This window comes from Emiliania huxleyi (assembly GCF_000372725.1).
Source record: "Emiliania huxleyi CCMP1516 unplaced genomic scaffold EMIHUscaffold_374, whole genome shotgun sequence".
Taxonomy (NCBI): domain Eukaryota; phylum Haptophyta; order Isochrysidales; family Noelaerhabdaceae; genus Emiliania; species Emiliania huxleyi.
Window position 1 is genome coordinate 100,951 of NW_005199166.1, and position 16,951 is coordinate 117,901.

The following is a 16,951-nucleotide window of genomic DNA, read 5'->3' on the forward strand; positions in this document are numbered from 1 at the left end:
CCGGATCAGCAGCACCTCGCGCCGGTTGGACGCGCCGTCCTCAACCACCCTCGCGCTCGTGCACGAGAAACGGCCGTCCTCCTCGACGAGCGTTCGGAACGCCGCCACCGAGCCACCGACACCGAAATAGTAGCTCTTCGCCGCGACGAGCGCGAGGCCCACCGGGCGGCGAAGCTGCGACGCGATGAGGTGCCACAAGCGCCGCGCCGCACCGGCGTCGTAGATTGTGTCGGAGGTCAAGATGAGGTCGAACCCGTCGGGTGGCAGCGGCGGGGACGACGAGGGCGCCGCGGCCTCCACGACGGCCGCCGCCTCGGCGCGCCGCTGCGAGGTGAGCAGCGAGTCGAGGTGCGCCTGCCCAACGGCAGCGGCGAGGCTTCAGAGTGTGTCAGGTGTGTCTTAGAGCCGTTGCCGGCTCGTCGGGGTGTGCGCGCCCAGTCGCCGGCGTAGAAGCGCGCCGGCGCGTGTGCCAGGCCGTTGAGGCGGAGCGAGGGCATGGTGAGGCTCTGGAGCACCTCCGCGTTGAAGTCGTGCAGCACTGCCACACGGCAGCCAAGCTGCAGCGCGAGCAGCGACGGCAGGCCCGCGCCGCAGCCCGCCTCGAGCACGGACGCGCCGCTCGCGCGGAGGGTTCCGTCGCGGTGGCGCGCGCCCAACTCGTGCAGGAGGTCGACCGCGCACTCCCAGAGCTTGAAGCCGCCCTCGTATCCTCCTGGCACGAGATCAGAGGCGCGCACGGCCGCAGAGAGGCCGGGCGCGTCTGCGAGCAGTTCCGGAACCCGCGACTCGGGCACGATCGGCTTTCGAAGCTCGGCGAGGCCGCACACCGCGCACCGTTCGGCGGGAGCACCTCGCGTCGCGGCGTGGCGTGCTGCCGGATGGCCGGCGGCGCAGGTGCACGGCCACACGGCCTCTACTGGCCAGCCGCTCGCGTCAACCTCCTCGTCGAGCGCCACCTCTCGCGCCTCCATCAGCTCGGCTGCGGACGCGCTGGAGGCCAACTCCTCGTCGGCGGCGAAGTTGAACAGCATGCCTCGTTGATTTGGCGTGGATCGCGCACATGCAGCTTCTTAGCGAGCGCGCGAGACGGCGCGCGACGTGTATTGCCGTGGGAACCCCACTCTCGCCCCGCGGAAGGCCGAGCAGGGAGCTCGCGCCCCGCGGAAGGCCGAGCAGGGAGTGAGGCACGCCGAAGGAGCGGTCTCCAAACGGCCCGCGAAAGTAGCTCGTGCAGCCGAGGGTTATCGTTCGTTCGTCGATCGAGCTACTCGAACGGCCGCCGCTTCGTACACCGCACTGAGGGAGGGTGTAGAGGATGTAGAGTGTAGAGCGCTGTAGAGCTGTAGAGCTGTAGAGCTGTAGAGCGCTGTAGCGCTGTAGAGCTCTACATCCGCCGCGGGACGAACTTGCGTGCGTTGTAGAGCGATGTAGAGGCGCTCTACAACGTGAAATCTCTCGCTTGCGATTCAGCTGTCGCGCCGCTGGATGATCTTGCTCAGCTCGCCGAGCTCGACCTGAACGGTCAGCGGCGCGACCGCTGAATCGCAGCCGTTCGTGCTGCACGCATGCATCCGTTGCAGTTTCACCTGAGGGAGGGTGTGTGTAGAGGATGTAGAGTGTAGAGCGCTGTAGAGCTGTAGAGCTGTAGAGCGCTGTAGCGCTGTAGAGCTCTACATCCGCCGCGGGACGAACTGCGTGCGTTGTAGAGCGATGTAGAGGCGCTCTACAACGTGAAATCTCTACACACACGCTCGACAACGCCGTCAGCGACAACGCCGTCAGTGTGTAAGCTCCCTCAAAGCCTCTTGCTGCAGTCGGTCTGCGTAACCTCAGCAGCCGAAGATGCCCCCGCCTCCTTGTTGTCTCGCTCTTGCCGCTCTGTCGTGCTGATCCTAGCAGACATGTCAGCAGCAATCTCCGAAAACCTCGCACCGGCAGTCGTATTTTGCAAGTGGTTCTGCAACGTGTGCAGTGACATCACTGCCAGCTGGGCAAGCACACTACTAGTCCGATCCGCAAAGGCGTCACGCACACTCTTCTCCGCAAAGTTGCCTTGGAAACCGGCATTGTACCACATCTGCTTCACTGATTCCAGCTGGGAAAGCAGATCCTCGGCGGCAACCAAGATCTCCCCCGCCTCATCAAGATCCGAATTTGTACTCTGCTCTCCGTCTTCTAGGTTATGCATGTGCTTCCCGATCGCAGCCAGTGTGTAATGATAGCCCAGCATCGCTCGCGCATACAACACAGACATTTGTGCGTGGTTGCCGTCCTGATCCTCCTGCTGAGCCACATCAGTGAGCACATTGCGGACACAACTGCGCCGGTTCGCAGCCGCTGCATCCTGGAGCACCGGACCCTGGAGCCACACCCGTCTAAACCTCGGTTCCACCTCGCGGTGCGAACATGTGCATGTTGCACGATTCTAGCTTGTCCCGCATGTCGTCGCACCATCCCATCTCCGTGTACATCTTCGTCCACAATTGAACCGCGTTGCGAAGGCGCATAAAGTCACCTCCTCCCTATGAGACATCGGCCTCGGCCCGAGAATCACCGTCACGCTTCTCGTCATTCTCCGACGCCTCGTCGTGGACGACGCAACCAAGCCTCCACCGGCTACACCCACAGCTCCATCCTCGTCACCTCGCTCGCGACGATCTCGCTCCACCAACGGCCTCAATGTACTGCTCAGATCGCTAGTCGCCGGCAGGACGACGACCGAATGCGGCGCCTCGCCAGCCTCGTCGCTCCTGACGGCGCCATCCGTGTCTCCTGGCGGAGGCATCGCAGCCACAAGGACTGCGCGCTCCGCTTTTCGAACCACCAAAACTCGCTGCACCCAGGTGCAGGTGCAGGTGCAGGCAGGTGCAACAAGTTTGCGCCCGGCCCTCTAGCGCCGCGCGCTGGCCCCGGCTGCGTCCCCGCGTGGCCTGCCCGATGGCGTGGTGCCCGCCCTCCACCCACCTCCCCGCGCGGGGCCGCTCCGGGGCGACCCGGGCGCCCTTCGACCAAACTGCCACACTACTATCATACCAACAACAAACTCTACATCAAGAGAGAGAGAGAGTCACACCACGCGGAACGCATCTCCATCGCTTCGGTGAAGGGGGTGAACCGTGCCATCCTCGATCGCCGTGCTAAGCTCGCTTCCGAGCTCTCACGCCGCGCGTAGGGCCCCTAGGGGCCTAGAGAACACAACCCCCTCTCTCTTTTCTCCCAGTAAGCTAAAAGTACGTACATCAAAAGCGGCGAACGAGGCACGGTCGCTCTCCGACATGAGGCGCGTTGCACTTGCCAGTGCTGCCCTGGCCTTCTATCTGTCTGCCCGCCCAATGGGTGGCAGGTGCCTCTGCTGCTGTGGCATGCCTCACGGCTGCGACTGGCCGGCGCCTCGGCGCGTCAGCTCGGCTCGGCGTAGCGATAGTGGCCAGCGCAACTCACCTGGACTCAACGCTCAGCCAGGAGCTCCCGCACGCGCTGGCGCGAGTCATGGCGCATGCAACGCGCCTGAATGCTCGCCTCGCCTAGCGCAAATGCGACCGTCCTCGCAGCCGACAGTCCACCGCCTGCTAAAGAAGCACAGGGACGAATGCGGCACCGGCGACGCATGGCAGGCTGGTCATGACGCAGTCATAGGGTGTTGTGTGCCGTCAGAGTGACTCTCTGTGTGTCAGGGATAGTCAGGGCCGTCCATCAGAGCTCCAGTAAGCTCGGAGACACCCCATTAGCGCGGCTCGACCTCTTTGAGTCACTGCCTTCCCGGCGCGGTTTTGCCGTAGAGCCTCTACAACAAACTCTACAGCAAAATCGCGCTCTACAGCGCTCTACAACGCACGCAGTTCGTCCCGCGCCGGATGTAGAGCTCTACAGCTCTACAGCGCTCCAGAGCGCTCTACAGCTCTACAGCTCTACAGCGCTCTACACTCTACATCCTCTACATCCTCTACACCCTCCCTCAGACACCGCACGAGGCGGCGTTCTGGCTCGCCGAGCAACTCGGCCCAGAGGGGTCGGCCGACTTTGCGGCGGGCCATGCGAGCTGGACCCAGGACGAGGTCGAAGACGCGTTGCTGCAGACCGCCGACGGCCAGGCCTTCGGCGGCACTGAGGCAAAGTCGCTCTTTGGTGGCTTCGCGTGCACGGCGTGCGCTCTAAAGCCGGAGCTGGCCTTCTCATCACCTCACCTCTACCGTCTTGGAGACATTGTGTGGCGCTTCAGATCGCCAAAGTATGCGCTCGCGACATACCAGGTGAGCGAGCCATATGTTTGTGGCCTCTGGCCCGCTTCATTGGGCTGCCGGTACCTCCATGTGTGTGGCGACCGGCGATTCAACAAGCGCTGCTTCATCAGCCTTTTAGACCTCCGCCGCCCCGCTACTCGTGCCGCCGCCGGCGCAGTCCTCGTCCACGTCCGCACTGGAGACATGCTCGTGCGCGGCGATTGCGCGGCCGAGCCGCCGTGCCTCCACGACGGCAAGGCGACCCCCACCGCGGCGGGCTACCGGAGCATCCTCCCTCGCCTGCCTCTGCCCAATGCGTCCAGCGTCACGGTCGTCTACTCGACGCACTTCCAACTGCCGCCAGAGCGGGGGCGAAGCGCGGGAGAGGCGGAGGCCGCCGCCCGCATGTACTCCGCGCGCTCGGACGGCTACGCGCTCGCCGTCGGTCGCGTCTTCGAGGCGGCCGGGCACGAGGTCTGTACACTGTTAATTAATCGGCCGTCCGCGAGCCCCTAGCTCGCCGACGGCGAGAGAGATGCCACGAGGGGTCGCGCTGGCGTCCATCGCCAGGCTCCCTAGCTAAACCGACGACCCTCGTGCCTCGGGATCGACGGCCGATCGTCATGCGCTGCACCAGTGGTCAGCAGATCGGGCCCACGTCCTCGCCCGAGCAACTATAGCACAGGGGCCCGCATGGGAGCGCCGCCTAAGCCCGCAGCGGGTGGGAGCGTGGTGACGCAGCGAACAACACACTGCCCGTAGGTGCGCTACCGCCGCACCGAGGTGCGCGCGGCTACGCCGACTCTTTCAGCCGCCGTGTGACGCGCCATCTCTTTTCTCACACCTTCCGCCGTGCGGAACAAGGTGAGATCCGATCCGAAGATCCAGTCGGCCCTGGATCGCGGCGTCGAGTTGACGCGCGGAGCAATTCTGCTGAACACGTCGTACTGAGACTCGGTCGACCCTCCCTGCCGAGACTTGGTCGACGTCTTGTGGACGGGTTGAAAGACGTGCACGTTGCAGCGGGGACGCACACGACTTGATGGGCCAATGCGTTCCGTGGTATTCCTATTCGCGTCGAACAGCATGCGGCCGCTGGGCGCGCCAACAAAAGAATTTTACAATCCGTCGCACAACACTGGGCACGGGACTGGCTCGCACTGGCCAACAAAAGAATTTTACAAGCACAACGAAGCTCCCTCGCACAACACGGGGCACGGGACTGGCGTGCACTGGCACTAACACAGGTACACACCACGGGAGCCGCCTAAGCGACTCCCGCGAGGGCGGCGAGGCACTTAGCTCCGTGCACTCGCCCGCCCCAACAAAAGAATCTTGGTTGCAGGCTCACACGTAGAGGGCACCAATTGTGCCGTCAGTACTAGGGGACCTGCGGCGGTACCCGCCTCTGTTGATCGGGCAGTGGACACGCAGACGCGCACACACTGAGGACACACACACACACACACACACACAACACACACACACAACAAACACACACACACAACACACACACACACACACACACACACACACACACACACACACACACACGCGCGGGCAGGGGCCGGCGGTTCGGGTTAGTGCCCAGCACTACGCTCTCGCCCTCTGTTCGTCGCGGCTACGCCCTCGGCTTGATGAGTACTTTGCACCGACCGCTCCGAGGTGAGGCGGTCCGCCACCCATGCTGTCGCCGCCCTCACCCCTCTGCCGACCGCGCTACAACTGGCTAGCAAAGACGCAGCCTATAGTCTCGACTCTCCCGCCAATGTCTCACGATTGCGTCTCAGAGGTTGGCTCATGGCATGGTAAGATGGTATCTGACAACGCGCTGTGATGAGGCAGCGGCTTGTGGCGTCTCACACCCGTTCTGCGCCGTGTCTCATTGTGGCTCAGCACAGTCTCAGAAGCAAGTGAGACGAGTCGCTTGGCGCAGCAACTATGCCGTTGTGAGACCGAGTGAGACGAGGATTGCCGCTTGTTCACCGTGAGACGAGTGTGAGACGAGAGGAAATGACGAGACGTAGTAGAGACGACATTGTCACACAGCAGGGGTGAACATTTGTCTCACTGGTGTCTCAAACACGTCTCTGAAGGTGACTGTGCCGTGTGTGTGACATCCTTGAGACAAAGTGAGACTGTTGCTGTGACCAGGCTGAGACAACGCAGAGATCGGTGAGAGTATGTGATAGACATTACTGAGACGCATTTGTGGCACAGCGTTGAGACAGGGACGAAAAACCCGTGAGACAGAGACGTCTCACCTGTTCGCCCGTGAGCCGTGTGCACACCACACACACACACACACACACACACACATACACACACACACGTCGCTCACCCACGCGCACTGGGCCTTGCAGATGCACTTTTAATGCCGTGCCCGTGCGCCGTACCTTACTAAAAAAGACTCTGGCTCCTTCCTCCGCGCAAAATCACGCACGCCTCCCAAGACCCGTACGGCTCACGGTACAGCTCACGGTACAGCTCACGAGGCCAACAGAAGTTCTCTTATTCAGAAGTGTCCGTCTGCGACTGCGATCTGGGCGCATCTGCGTCCCAGCAGAGCGTTTTAAGGCGACTCTCGCTCGCAAGCCGGCGTGAGCGCCCCCCGCGTGCCTCTCTGCTTGCTGAAAACGACGGTGTAAGCGCCTCCCCTAATACATCTCCCCGCGCAGGAGCAGCTTCGGTAGGCCCTCCGCGACCACCGGCCGGGCGAGGTGCGGGCACGCGTGCGGGAAGAGGAGCAGGCGGCCTCGCACCGGCGTCACGGCGGCGCGCACGCTTCCCTTGCCGAGCGAGAGCGACTCGAGCAGCACGGTCTCGCCGCCCTCCGCGCAGCCGGAGAGGTAGAGGATGAAGGTGTGCGTCGAGGTGCGCCCCGTGGCGTCCGTCCGCGACAGGTCGACGTGCGGCGGCAGTCCCCCGCCCGCCTCTGCGTAGAGCAGGAACCGCATGTGCGCGATCGGCGTCCCGACGATGGGCACGCCCTCGCCGCCCGCCGCGGCGGCGGCGGCGGCGGCGGAGGCGACCGCGCCGGCGAGCGCGGCGCTGACCCACCCCTCGGCATCGCAAAAGTACGCGCGGTCGTTGAGGCCCTGCGTGCACTTGTAGCGCGGCGCGAGGGGGAGAGAGGCGAAGAGCGCGTCGAGCTTCTCGAGCAGCGGCTCGGGGACGGCGCCGTCGATCACCACCGACCCGGCTCCGGCGTGCCCCTCTCGACTCGAGATGAGCACGCGCAAGCCCGCGCCGCGTACCGTCGGCAGCGGGACTGCCTGAGATAGGGGAGATGTGGGGAGATGCGGGGAGATGCGGGGAGATGTGACCAGCGGGACAGCCTGAGATAGGGGCGGTATGGGGAGAGATGGGGAGAGGTGACGTCGGCACCGTCTGCAGCGCTCGCGCGGGGCACCACGCTGCCCGCAGCGCTGCGTCGCCCTCGCCCGAGGTGGCAGCTGCCTGCAGCGCGGCCGGCGCCGCCCGGCGGAGGATGTGCAGGAGGGGCGTCACGCCCCTCTCCGACCCGTCGCTGTCCAGGTCGGCGCCTGATCTCGGGTGATCTCGGGTGATCTCGGGTGATCTCGGGGTGGCGTCGGGCGCAGCAGACGCCGTCGCTGTCATCTCGGGTGATCTCGGGTGATCTCGGGCGATCTCGGGGTGGGCAATCGGTCGAGGCCTCCACCGGCGCACTCTTTTAGGCGTGTGTAGGAACGGCGGCGGGGAAGACGCCGCGCGCCGATGCTCGCGAGGGCGTCGAGGGCGGTGGCGTGGCCGTTGGCGGCGGCGGCGGTCGCGGGAGTCGTGCCGCCGTGCGCGCGGGCTGGGAGAGGATTCGCACCAAGAGCAGCGAGTCTGCGCCGGCGTGGGGAGAGAGGGGGAGAGATGGCTGGGAGGGCGAAGACAAGGGCCTGTGCTCCCTCCTCTCGAGATGCGGGGAGATGTGGGGAGATATGGGGAGATACGGGGAGATATGGGGAGATATGGGGAGATATGGGGAGATATGGGGAGATATGGGCCTGTGCTCCGCGTCTCGAGGAGCGAGCCGGCGGAAGATCTCCCCCTATCTCCCCCTATCTCCCCCTCTCTCCGCATCTGGAGGAGCAGGAGCCTGCGGACCGACGCCGCAGCGCCCCTCCACGCCGCCACGTGCAGCGGCGTCATCCCGTACTCGTCCGCAGTGTCGAGCGAGACGCCGGCCTAAGGAAGTAACAATACCGGGGTGATTGATTGCGAATAGAGCAGGCAGTGTCGAGCGAGACGTTCGCCGAGCAGAGCGCGCGGAGCAGCGCCGTGTCGGAGGAGCCCGCGGCCTGGGGGGAGAGATGCAGCCGGGGTAGCCGAGGTATAGCCGAGAGATAGCCAGCTAGCGCGCGCGCGCGCGTGTGTGCGCGTGTGCGCGTGTGCGTGTGTGCGCGTGTGTGTGTGTGTGTGTGTGTGTGTGTGTGTGTGTGTGTGTGTTTGTACGCGCGCGCGCGCGTGTGTGTGTGTGTGTGTGTGTGTGTGTGTGTGTGTGTGTGTGTGTACGCGCGCGCGCGCGCGTGTGTGTGTGTGTGTGTGTGTGTGTGTGTGTGTGTGTGTGTGTGTGTGTGTACGCGTGTGTGTGTTTGCCTTCGGGAGAGCCTCGAGCCGCTGCTCGTCGCTCAAGCGCGCCACGTAGTTCGCGGCGGCAGCGCGCGGCGGCAGCGCAGCAAACGCGTCGCCCCGCCGCCCCGCCATGCGGCAGGTGCGGTCGAGGTTGCAGACGATGCAGTTCGGCCTGAGGAAGGAGTACGGGCCGGCGACTCAGCGGCCTGATTAGTGGTGGAGAGCCTTGTAGACGAGGCGGCTCTGCCGGCCCGAAAAGTTATCGTAGAGGCACCAGCCGCACGTCCAGCGGGGCTGCCTGAGATAGGGGAGATGTGGGGAGATATGTGGGGAGATATGGGGAGATATGGGGAGGTATGGCGAGATATGGCGAGATATGGCGAGATGTGGGGAGATGTGGCGAGGTTTGGCGAGATGTGGGGAGGTATGGGGAGGTATGGGGAGGTATGGGGAGATGTGGCAGAGGTATGGCCGAGGCCTGCCGGGCAGCGCCACCCGCTCCTCGCCCCGCCAGACATACTCCGCCTCCGCCTCCGCCTCCGCCTCCGCCTCCTTCGCCTCCTCCGCCTCCGCCGCAGCCTCGCCTCCCGCCTCACCGCCGACGCCCTCGCCGACGCCAAAGCGCCCGCACTCGCCACATCCTCCCTCACAACGGCCGTCGCCGCCGCCACCGCCACCGCCGCCGCACCCTCCGCCGCCTCGCCCCACTTCCTCACCGCCACCCTCCTGGTCCGCCTCCTGGTCCGCCGCCTCGGCCGCCGCCTCGGCCTCCTCCTCGAAGGCGGAGGCGGCGGAGGAGGCGCGGGAGGCTCTGTGTGGGCAGCTGCGGGACCAGTGGCCGGCCTGAGATAGGGGGAGATACGGGGAGATCGGGGGAACACAGTCGAATAGTGCCCCTCGAGCGCTGGCTGGAGTACAAGACAACGTGCTCCGCTTCTGGGGCGTGGCGCGGCCCGGGGGGGCACGAGATCTGGGGGAGAGACGGGGAGAGACGGGGAGAGAGAGCCCGCTTCTAGGCCTTGGCACGCCTGGCCGCACGCGCGGCAATGGCCCGCCAGCGCCGCGCCCTCCTCCGCCTCCTCGCCGCCCGGCGTGTGCAGGCTGGCGCGGCAGGCACCGCACCGCACCTCGCCCCGCTCCTCGGACTGCGACTGCGGCGGCTCGCAAAACGTGCTCCACAGGCAGCGCTCGCAGCAGACGCAGCCGCACGGCGTGCAGCGCAGCAGCGGCCTGTTCACAGCTGCAGATGTGAAGAGACGCCGTTCACACTCACGGCACGGCGCGCAGCGCAGCAGCGGCCCGCAGCGCGCCGCAGCGCCTCCGTCCTCGCCCGGCCTTGCCCCGCACGCGTCGCAAGCCTGCGCCAGGAAGACAGCCGAGGTCAGGCGCGGGAGTACCGTCTCGGCGCCGTGTGCTCATAGCAGTGTACTCAGAGCACCGCGTGGAGACACGGGGCTGCGAATACGCAACATACGGCGGGAGACGGCGAAAGAAGACGTGTCCTCTCGAGCGCTGGTTGGAATGCATGAACACGCATTCCGCTTCCGCTTCTAGGGCAGCGAGCCGCTGGCCGCGCGTGCCCAAAGTAGGCTTCGCGGTTCGCCAGCGAGCGCAGCCGCACGATCTGCGCGACGGCGTAGACGGCCGAGCGCGGCGCGACGGAGTGGAGCGCCTGGCGCAGGCCGGCGGGTGCGCAGCCCTCGGCCGCCGCCTCCGAGACGGTCGGGTCTGCGCCGCCGACGATCAGCTGCTTCACCGCCGGGTCTCGCCTCCGCCAGGCGGCGTACGCGATGAAGGTCGTCCGCTTGCCGACGGCCGGCCACGGGAGGAGGCAGCGCGTGCCGCCGCACCAGGCGTGGCTCGGCGGCTCGTGCAGTCCGTCCAGCTCCATCCGCACGCAGGCGCGCACGCCGAAATGGTTGCAGTTGTGTTTGTCAAGGCCGCGGAGGCACTGCTGCACCGTGGCCGCGTCGACAGGAGCGCGGTCCGCCAGGCCCTCATGGCGCACGCGGAAGTGTGCCGCTCGCCGCTCGCGCTGGCGGAGGGTCTCCCTACCCATTGGAGAGTGGTCTCCGCAGCAGGAGGGGCCTGTGGAGCACCGGCACCGCTATTCGTGCGGTTCTCCGCGCAAGTGGCCTTCTTGGGGCGCCTGCGGCGCTCCCCAGTGGAATTCTTTTTCCCGTATCCTGTGTGTGCGAAACTTCTTTTCCTTTTTCGCACGACACCGGGTACGGGACTGGCACTAGAAGCCCGGGCAACGAATTTTTTTTCGAACAAGCGCGCCGAGAGGCGCGCTCAGCATCCGCAACCCCGCCCGTTTGCATGCCCGGCCGGACGAAGGCTGGCTCGGCCGCCTCCCGGCGCGGGCACGCTTCAACGGCGCCACGGGCTGCGCCGCTCGCGCTGCCGAAAAGGATCGAGGCGGCGGCGGCGAACGGCAAGGTGGGCGTCCTGGGGTGTCGACGGGCCCCCGGGGGCGACGGGGGTGCTCTCGCGGGGGGTCCCCCCAGTCAAGGGGGTCTGGGGCGCAGCCCCAGGTAGCCCGCCGCAGGCGCCGATTTTTTGGGGCTTTTTTGACTGATTTTCATGAGGTGTTGCTACTATTTTGGGACCAGTTGAAGCCTAAAAATGGCTACAAATACAGCCACACCAGCTGCTAGTCGTGAGCTGCTACTGTGTGGCAGAGCCCAGAGAGAGGGCTTTCAGGAGCACTATTCAGTTTGATCCAGCTCAACGTTGCGGAGTAGTAACACTGTTCCGTTACCGCGTAAGCGGCCGGCGGCCGGCGGCGGCCGGTGCGGCACGCGGAGCACTCCGTGAGCGGTGACGGGTGCGGACGAGCGAATGAGAGGTTCCTTTCAGCGAGAGATAGGCAGTCCTAGTCTTTAACAACACATCTCCCACAGATAGCGACCTCTCATTCACTCATCCGCGCCCGTCACTGCTAGTCGGGGCACTCCCGGCGTGCGGCCCGGTCCCGGTCGTCACTCCGGTTGCTCGTGTTCACACCGTCAGAACTCAGCTCCGCTAAGGATCCAGCGTCTGAGACTTGGGCATCTTACACAACTTTTGTAGTAGAGCACAATGGCACCCTTGCATCAAGTGCATCACTTCGTTAACGGACCGTAACGGAGACCCCCGTTTTCGGCCGCCGCGGCCGGAGAGCACCCCCGTCGCCCCCGGGGGCCCGTCGACACCCCAGGGTGGGCGTGGTGCAGACGTGGCTCAGCGGGGATGGGCGGGCTGACGCGACGTGCGTGCGTGGTGGTGTGAGTGGCTGTACGCTCCTCCTGATCGCCGCCGAACACGGTCACAAGCAGCTGGTCGAACTTCTGCTGAAGCGCGGCGCGAAGCCCGACGCGCAAAACAGCATCGGCACTACGGCGGTGATGGCGGCCGCCTTCAACGGCTACGTGCGGGTGGTCGAGACGCTGCTGCAGCACGGCGCAGAGGTCGACCTGCAGAACAACGACGGCTACACCGCGCTGATGGGCGCCGCCCAGGAGGGCCACGAGCGGGTGGTCGAGCTGCTGCTGCGGCACGGCGCGGAGATCAACCTGCAGGACTACGACGGCGTCACCGCGCTGATTGACGCCGCCGGCAATGGCCACGAGCGGGTGGTCGACTTGCTTCTGCGGCACGGGGCGGAGGTCGACTTGCAGGACAGCGCCCGCTACACTGCGCTCACGAACGCCGCCTTCTTCGGCCGCCCGATCGTCATCCTCCAGTTGCTGCGGGCGGGCGCAAACATGGCGCTGCGCACTGCGACGGACAAGACGGCGCTGCAGATCGCCAAAGAGAAGGGCCACACCGAGTGCGTCGAGGCCTTCAGGACGTATCTCGGCGAAGTGGCGGCGGGCCGGAGCGAGGCGGCGGCGGCCGAGGCAGGCGGCGCAGGCGCGGCGGTGGGTGCGAGTGCCGCGGCCTCTGCTTCGAGCGGCGAGGGCGGCGAGGAGGCCGAGCCGAGCAGCGGCGGTGCGGTGCCAGAGGAGGTTGTGCAAGAAGCTCGGCGAGGCGATGAGGAGGCGGTGCTGGCGTGGCTCGACGGCGGCGGGCAGGTGAACGCGACGTTCGAGTACGTCTTTTCGGACGGCCCTGAGAGCGGCATGACGCTGCTGATGCTCGCAACGATGAAGGGCCACGAGGGGCTGGCCAAGGCGCTGCTCCAGCGCGGCGCGGATCTCTCGTTGCATACCAGCAAGGGCATCACCGCACTGATTCTCGCCGCTTTCCACGGCCAGTCCGCCGCCCTTCTCTGCTTGCTGCGGGCGGGCGCAGACGTGACGCTGTGCACTACGGATGGCTGGACCGCGCTGCAGTTTGCCAAGCAGGAGGGCCACACCGAGTGCGTGCGCGCCCTCGAGGAGCACGCGGCGGCCGAGAAGGCGGCGGAGAAGGCGGCGGCGGAGGCAGCGTGGGCTGCGGGAGCGGCGCAGAGGGCGGCGCAGAGGGCGGCGGAGGAGAAGGAGGCGGCGCGGCACGCCGAGGAGCTGCTGGCAGAGGTCGAGGCGGAGAAGCGCTCGAAGGGCAAGAAGGGCAAGAAGAAGAAGAAGGGCGGCGGGGCGGGCGGGGCTGGGCCGTCGCAGGAGCCTGAGGAGGGTGCCGAGGCGCCGTCGGAGGCAGACGCAGCCGAGGCGGCGAAAAAGGCCGAGGAGGCGAGGCTTCTCCTGCTTCTCGCGACGCTCACCGAGGAGAGGATCCGGCTCGGCATCACGCCGGAGAGCCAGGCAGCGGCGTCGGCAGAGGTGGCCGAGGCGGCGCGCTTGGACGCTGCGGCGGATGAGGCGGAGGAGGAGGCGGAGGCGGAGGAGGAGGCCGAGGCGGCGGCCGAGGCGGCGGCTGAGGAGGCTGCGGCTGCGGCTGAGGCGGCTGCGGCCGCGGCTGCGGCGGCGCTGGCCGCCGCCAAGGAGAGGCGCGTGGCCACTGCCGCTGCGAGGGCAAAGGCGGCTGCCGCCAGAATGGCGGCGGATGCGGCCCAGGAGCGCTGAGACGGGAGAGCGGTCGCTCCTGCTGGTGTCCGGTGCGAACTACGAGTCTCGGCTCGGCCTGCAAACTCGGTGGTCGGTGCGGGTCATGTGACTTGGATCTTGGATTTGGTCTGCTGCCACTGGACTGCCACAGTGGAAAAGCGTGCAACAAACTCTTGCTGAAGTGTGTGAAGAGTGGTGTGGACGTCTAACCACCAGCCCGACGCTCACTACAGTTAGTGTCGCTCTCTGTGCCACTGTTGCTCTAACGCGGACACGACAAAATATCACGACGCGCGAGGAAACAGGTGTCGTGCCCCGCCTTCAAAATGGCGGGCGCCGCCGCTACTGGTACCTTTGCTCAGGCCGGGGGCGGCGCTTGGGGCGACGTCCGAGCCGGAGGCGAGCCGCCCCGCGAGGAGGCTCGGGCTCGCCCCGCACCGCGGCCAGGAGGAGGAGGGAGAGGAGAAGCGATGCCATGGCACACCCAATCTCCAATGGTTTTGGTCTCCAGCCGTCGGCGCACGAAGGTGAGGTGACTGTCTGGAGTACATAAAGCCGTAGCCCCAGCCGACTCCGCGTGATCTCTCGAGGGATCTCGAGTTGCGGAGCTGGAGCTGCTCGGTGTAAAGCCGTACGAACTCTGTTCACACCGAGCAGCGAGGAGCGGCTGCGGCATTAGCAGACAGGTGAGGTGAATTTTTCCACACACACACAGTGGTGGGGCAAGCGGGGGCGAGGGGGCGACCCTCGCATCTCCACACCCGGACTCAGAATCCACTCAGCAAAGAGGCGCGTCCGCACGAAGCAGCTTCAGCTGGCTTCGGTAGTCCATCTCCACCGTCGGGTTCCACCGGAAGTTGCGCAGCTTCTTCTCTATCGCCTGCACGTACATGGTCGTCGCCGTGTAGTGCGAGAAGGATCCCGTGTTATTGCACCTGATTAAGAATGTAGAGCCGTCCTCTAAATACCAGCCTTACTCATTAAGAGCCCGTGCTTTTGCACCTGCCGAGCTTGCCATACTGCGAGAACAGCCGGTGGGGGCTCTTGTACTGCCGGTGCGGCCTGCCGGCCGGCGAGGCGAGGAACAGGGTGATCTTCTCCGTGGTGATCGGTCGCTGGCCTATGGATTCGGTACCGTGGGGGTAGAGGATGGATTCGGGTACTTTAGCGTGCTGGGTGATTGGTCGCTGGCCCCGCGAGCGAAGCGACTGGCGGATGCGGCACCGGACCGGGAACTGCTCATCGATCGGCGGGGCCTGTCGGCACGCAGGGCTGTGAGAAGAGAGACGCTGTTCACACCGGTCGGCCCGTCGTGGCGAAGACGCCTCGCGCAGCTCGACCGCCCTCCGGCTCTGCGCGACGCGGTCCTCCATGTCGGCGCAAAAGGTGGTCTTCCGCTCCGCGATGCGGCGCTGCATGTCGCACGGGAAGTAGAAGAACTCGTCGATGTTCGCGAAGACCAGCCAGCGGTCGCGCGGCAGCGCCTGAGGCCAGGGACGGCAAGAGCCGTCTCCACTGAGTGTTTTGGCGGCGGCGGCGGCGGCGGCGGCGGCGGTGTGGGGGGTAGGGTGCGAGAGAGCGCCTTGATAAAATCGTTTGTGACGTTGAGCATGAGCTTGTCGCTCCACCGGCTCGAGATGCGCCGTACCTGGTGCGGGTGAATTACCATGCATGAACGAACTCTCAACTAGACCGCCGCCTCGAGGCGCACCTGTGATGAACCACGGCGCGATGAGCGATGAGAATTGATGAATAGTTCTCGCTTCCCCGGATATCGAGACGAGGAGGCGCACCTATGGATCTCAGAGTCACTCCTCAACCCGCGCTCTCCTCCACCGCCTGTTTGGAGAGTACGAGAGCAGGAACAGTCACATCGTCGACGCCCTCGGCGTGCAAGGAGTGCTCCGCGGCGGCGGCGGCGGCGGCGGTTGCGTTGGCGCGTGGGTCGTCTACCCCGTTGGCGTCCGTGGTGGTTGGCGCGTGCACCTAAGGCACGTGCAGACCGAGCTAGAGCGTGTGTGGCGGCGTGAGCACGGGATGAAGACGCCACATCTCGGCTAGGCTCGGCTGTATTTCGGCTACATCTCGGCGGAAGGTGGGGTGGCGGGCTATGCTCGGCTATATCTCAACTTACTCGGCTCAGCTCCGCTGTATTCTGGCTATATCTCGGCTGCAAGATGGGCGTGCACCCAGAAAGTCATCCTCTCCAGCCGGACACCGACGACGGTGGCGTAGTGGCGGACGAAGTGCCGCGCGAGCGGGTGCGAGTCCGCGTCGAAGAAGCACGCGAGGTGGAGCCTGCGCTGTGGAGACGGCACACGTCAGGGGCGTGGAGAGGGGTCTACCTCTCCGGACGCGGCGCTGGGCGAAAGTCGAGTGCTACTTGGAGCACACAACTCTCTCCGCATCTAGGGGGTGGCGCCGGTCGCGCAGCGTCGTCAGCGGGCAGTGAAGGGGGGCGGCGGGGGGGGCGACGGTGGCGACAGCGGGGGCGGCGACGGCGACGGCGGCGACGGCGGGGGCGGCGACGGCCAGTGAGACGCGGTTACTCGCATCGTGAAGCGCTCCTGCCCTGCCCGTCGCTCGGTCCTGCACCTGCGTTGAGAGTATGCACGGTTCACCTACAGGCCACTCAGGGTTGCGAACACGGTCTGGGTGGCGGTCTGGTGTGTGCCGTGTGTTCGAGTGCACATGAGCGAATACCGCTAAGAGATATGAGGGCTACAATACCGCTGAATCTGTGACTAGCGCGGAGTGCGTCTCCTCGGACTCGGAATACGAGGGTCTGCATCCAGCATCTTCGGTGTCTGCACGAAGAAGCCGCGGCCGAACGCGCCAGCAACGCGCGTCATGGGCGCCGCGACGCACGAGAGAGACGTCGCCTAATCGACAGCAACCATCAATCAGAGTCATGAACGAACTCTCACAGCGGCGCACGAGAGAGGGACGGTACCGGCGCCGACCCGCGCCTCCAAGAGGGCGAGAGGGCGCGGGAGCGCGTGTGCTTTGCCTCGCCGCCCTCCTGCTGCTGCTGCTGCTGCTGCTGCTGCTGCTGCTGCTGCCGCTGCTGCTGCCGCTGCTGCTGCCAGGCATACTTCTTCGACCTAAGGTAGGAAGGTACGTTTCACTTGTCCACACACACGAAGTGGTGGGGCAAGGGCCAGCCCTCGCATCTCC

General features: G+C 65.8%; 3 protein-coding genes across 3 annotated transcripts; all 3 read right to left on the bottom strand.

The window, feature by feature from the left end:
* Positions 1-737, bottom strand: EMIHUDRAFT_45569 (hypothetical protein; the record flags this gene model as incomplete). Its single annotated transcript, XM_005771693.1, has 2 exons — positions 1-354; positions 516-737. Coding segments are annotated over 2 exons (576 nt in total), but the record flags the coding sequence as incomplete, so codon positions are not given.
* Positions 738-6,877: 6,140 nt separating this feature from the next.
* EMIHUDRAFT_458748 (hypothetical protein) lies at positions 6,878-10,863 on the bottom strand (the record flags this gene model as incomplete). The annotated part of the gene is made up of 12 exons (XM_005771694.1): positions 6,878-7,210; positions 7,277-7,495; positions 7,608-7,658; positions 8,337-8,417; positions 8,480-8,530; positions 8,874-9,001; positions 9,079-9,102; positions 9,401-9,434; positions 9,513-9,615; positions 9,843-10,034; positions 10,083-10,162; positions 10,426-10,863. 12 exons carry the CDS (start codon positions 10,861-10,863, stop codon positions 6,878-6,880), a joined length of 1,734 nt encoding a protein of 577 aa, XP_005771751.1.
* Positions 10,864-14,400: 3,537 nt separating this feature from the next.
* Positions 14,401-15,985, bottom strand: EMIHUDRAFT_444913 (hypothetical protein). The gene is made up of 7 exons (XM_005771695.1): positions 15,964-15,985; positions 15,647-15,760; positions 15,357-15,422; positions 15,100-15,258; positions 14,967-15,030; positions 14,777-14,894; positions 14,401-14,709 (listed from the first exon to the last, which is right to left on the bottom strand). Exons 1-7 carry the CDS (start codon positions 15,973-15,975, stop codon positions 14,553-14,555), a joined length of 690 nt encoding a protein of 229 aa, XP_005771752.1. The 5' UTR covers positions 15,976-15,985; the 3' UTR covers positions 14,401-14,552.
* Positions 15,986-16,951: the final 966 nt, after the last annotated feature.

What these genes read in the sequence shown, in the direction of transcription:
- EMIHUDRAFT_444913 (XM_005771695.1), bottom strand. An exon ending in TCACAAACGATTTTATCAAG is followed by an intron (nt 15,259 to 15,356) that starts GCGCTCTCTCGC and finishes CCCTGGCCTCAG; the next exon opens with GCGCTGCCGCGCGACCGCTG. An exon ending in CAGTATGGCAAGCTCGGCAG is followed by an intron (nt 14,710 to 14,776) that starts GTGCAAAAGCAC and finishes ATTCTTAATCAG; the next exon opens with GTGCAATAACACGGGATCCT.